This window comes from Engystomops pustulosus, chromosome 6 (assembly GCF_040894005.1).
Source record: "Engystomops pustulosus chromosome 6, aEngPut4.maternal, whole genome shotgun sequence".
Classification (NCBI taxonomy): Eukaryota; Metazoa; Chordata; class Amphibia; order Anura; family Leptodactylidae; genus Engystomops; species Engystomops pustulosus.
This window is the reverse complement of record NC_092416.1, coordinates 4,282,245-4,284,639: the sequence shown is the minus strand read 5'-3', so window position 1 is coordinate 4,284,639 and position 2,395 is coordinate 4,282,245. Positions and strand designations below refer to the sequence as shown.

General features: G+C 50.7%; 1 protein-coding gene across 1 annotated transcript; it reads left to right on the top strand.

Annotated features, from left to right (window-relative positions):
* Nucleotides 1–409: 409 nt before the first annotated feature.
* On the top strand, nucleotides 410–1,860 carry LOC140065255 (adenosine receptor A2b-like). Its single transcript, XM_072112852.1, has 2 exons — nucleotides 410–735; nucleotides 1,128–1,860. Exons 1-2 carry the CDS (start codon nucleotides 410–412, stop codon nucleotides 1,858–1,860), a joined length of 1,059 nt encoding a protein of 352 aa, XP_071968953.1.
* Nucleotides 1,861–2,395: the final 535 nt, after the last annotated feature.

Below are 2,395 nucleotides of genomic sequence, written 5' to 3'. Positions count from 1 at the left end.
CCAAAATGCCAGGGGTAGAAGGTAAGAGCCTGAACCCCAAGGGTAGAAGGTAAGAGCCAGCGCACCAGGGGTAGAAGGTAAGAGACAGAACCCCAAGGGTAGAAGGCAGGAGCCAGCACACCAGGAGTAGAAGTGCTAAGAGTCAGCGCACCAGGAGTAGAAGTGCTAAGAGTCAGCAGAGCTACTGAGTCCCTCATTCAGTAGTGACCGCTCTCTGCACTAAAGGAGCCAGAATCCTGAAACTGCTCCGTCTACCTCTGCGTTTATACCTGTAGAGACTCTAATAACAAGTAGAGCTGAGCCTGATGATGGAGGGTAATGATAGGGGGGGGGTTATGGCTTCCATGGTTGGAGGGTGTCATCCTCAAAATCCTGTAAGTAGTGATTGAGACTTTCCATTCCACAGACCATGGATGATAACATTCCCTTCATCTTCCTGGAGATCCTCCTGGCCCTCAGCATTGTGGCATTGAACCTGTTGGTCTGTGCTACGGTCTATCTGCACAAGGAGCTGAGGACGGAGACTAATTTTCTAATTGTCTGCTTGGCGGCCGCAGACATTGGTGTTGGGGCCCTGGCCATCCCGTTCTCCATCGTCCTCAGCATGGAGTACATCCTCTGCTTCTACACTTGTCTCTTCATCACCTGCTTCCCGCTGGTCACCACCCAGTTCTCCATTCTGCTCCTTCTACTCATCGCTATCAATGCCCACCTCAAGATCCGGCTACCAAACAGGTAGGAGGGAGAGGATACAAAAATGATCATTCTACCTGAATGGTGGAGCTCACTCTACGAGGTCATGGAGAGGTAGTGGAATCAGTGAGCGTGCCCACCAGTACATGCCACCACTGATACCAGCGACATCTAGTACTGTCTGTGGCTTGAAGGGTCATTTCAGCAAAACAATTGCTATTTGCCCTGAATATTTGCAGATTAGCAGCTGTAGACCCCAACTTGTTGCCAAGAAAACATTGACCCCCATTGTCTCTTGTTGGCTCCATTTTGAGTTTAATAGAAGCTCCATGGTTGACAAGGGGTCTTCTGAAGGACATAGGAGACATGTACCTGGGTGTAAGGGTTTCATCGGCAGCTCTCCACTGATTCTCATTGTGACTCTTGTGTTGCAGTTACATGGTGTACTTGACCGGTCGCCGGTTACTCCTGGCGGTCCTCCTGTGCTTTTTCCTATCGTGTCTCATTGGCTTCTCTCCGATGATGGGATGGAACCAGTTCCAGCAATATGTGGACTCCAATAAGTCTCAGACGGCTTCTGAAAGATCTGTGATGGCTTTTGAGAGGTCCATCGTGATCTATCCACCGGCACCTCCCCGCCGCCGAGACTTCTCCAAGGCCTATTTTAGCCACATGGAAGTGACTTCCAACAGCAGCGTCCAAGGTGACCACCTGGGCTGCTGCTCCCTGACCGCCGTCTTCAGCCCCGAGTACCTCGTCTATTTTGTGTTTTTTGGATGCACCTTGGTGCCCCTACTTATCATGTTGACTATATATGGTGACATTTTCAGAGTGGTCCGATGGCACCTGAGATCTTCTAAGAAGCGGGAGGTCCACATGGCCTGGACTCTTCTGCTCCTGGTTGGGATGTTCTGCTTGTGTTGGATCCCACTCAATGCGATCAACAGCCTGAGACTCCTGTGTGAGTCCTGCACCCTCTCCACCCCTCTCATCCGTCTGGCCGTGCTCTTCTCACACATCAATTCCTTCGCAAACCCCTTGGTCTACGCCATGAGGAAAAAAGACTTTGGTGTAGCCCTCCGATCTGTGGCCACGCGCCTTGTGCACTGCTGTCCATCACCCAAGGTTGTGTCTCGGAATCACAAGGTTCACCCACAGGATGTATAACGTCATGGTCTCCAGCGTTAGTGACCCCGTAACCTGCTCAGTGGCTGCCCAGGAGCCAAGTCATATCAATGGGCACCAAGTCATATCAATGGGCACCAAGTCATATCACTGGGCACCAAGTCACATCAATGGGCACCAAGTCATATCACTGGGCACCAAGTCATATCAATGGGCACCAAGTCATATCACTGGGCACCAAGTCATATCACTGGGCACCAAGTCACATCAATGGGCACCAAGTCATATCACTGGGCACCAAGTCATATCAATGGGCATCAAGTCATATCAATGGGCACCAAGTCATATCACTGGGCACCAAGTCATATCACTGGGCACCAAGTCATATCAATGGGCATCAAGTCATATCAATGGGCACCAAGTCATGTCACTGGGCACCAAGTCATATCAATGGGCACCAAGTCACATCAATGGGCACCAAGTCATATCACTGGGCACCAAGTCATATCACTGGGCACCAAGTCATATCAATGGGCACCAAGTCATATCACTGGGCACCAAGTCATATCACTGGGCA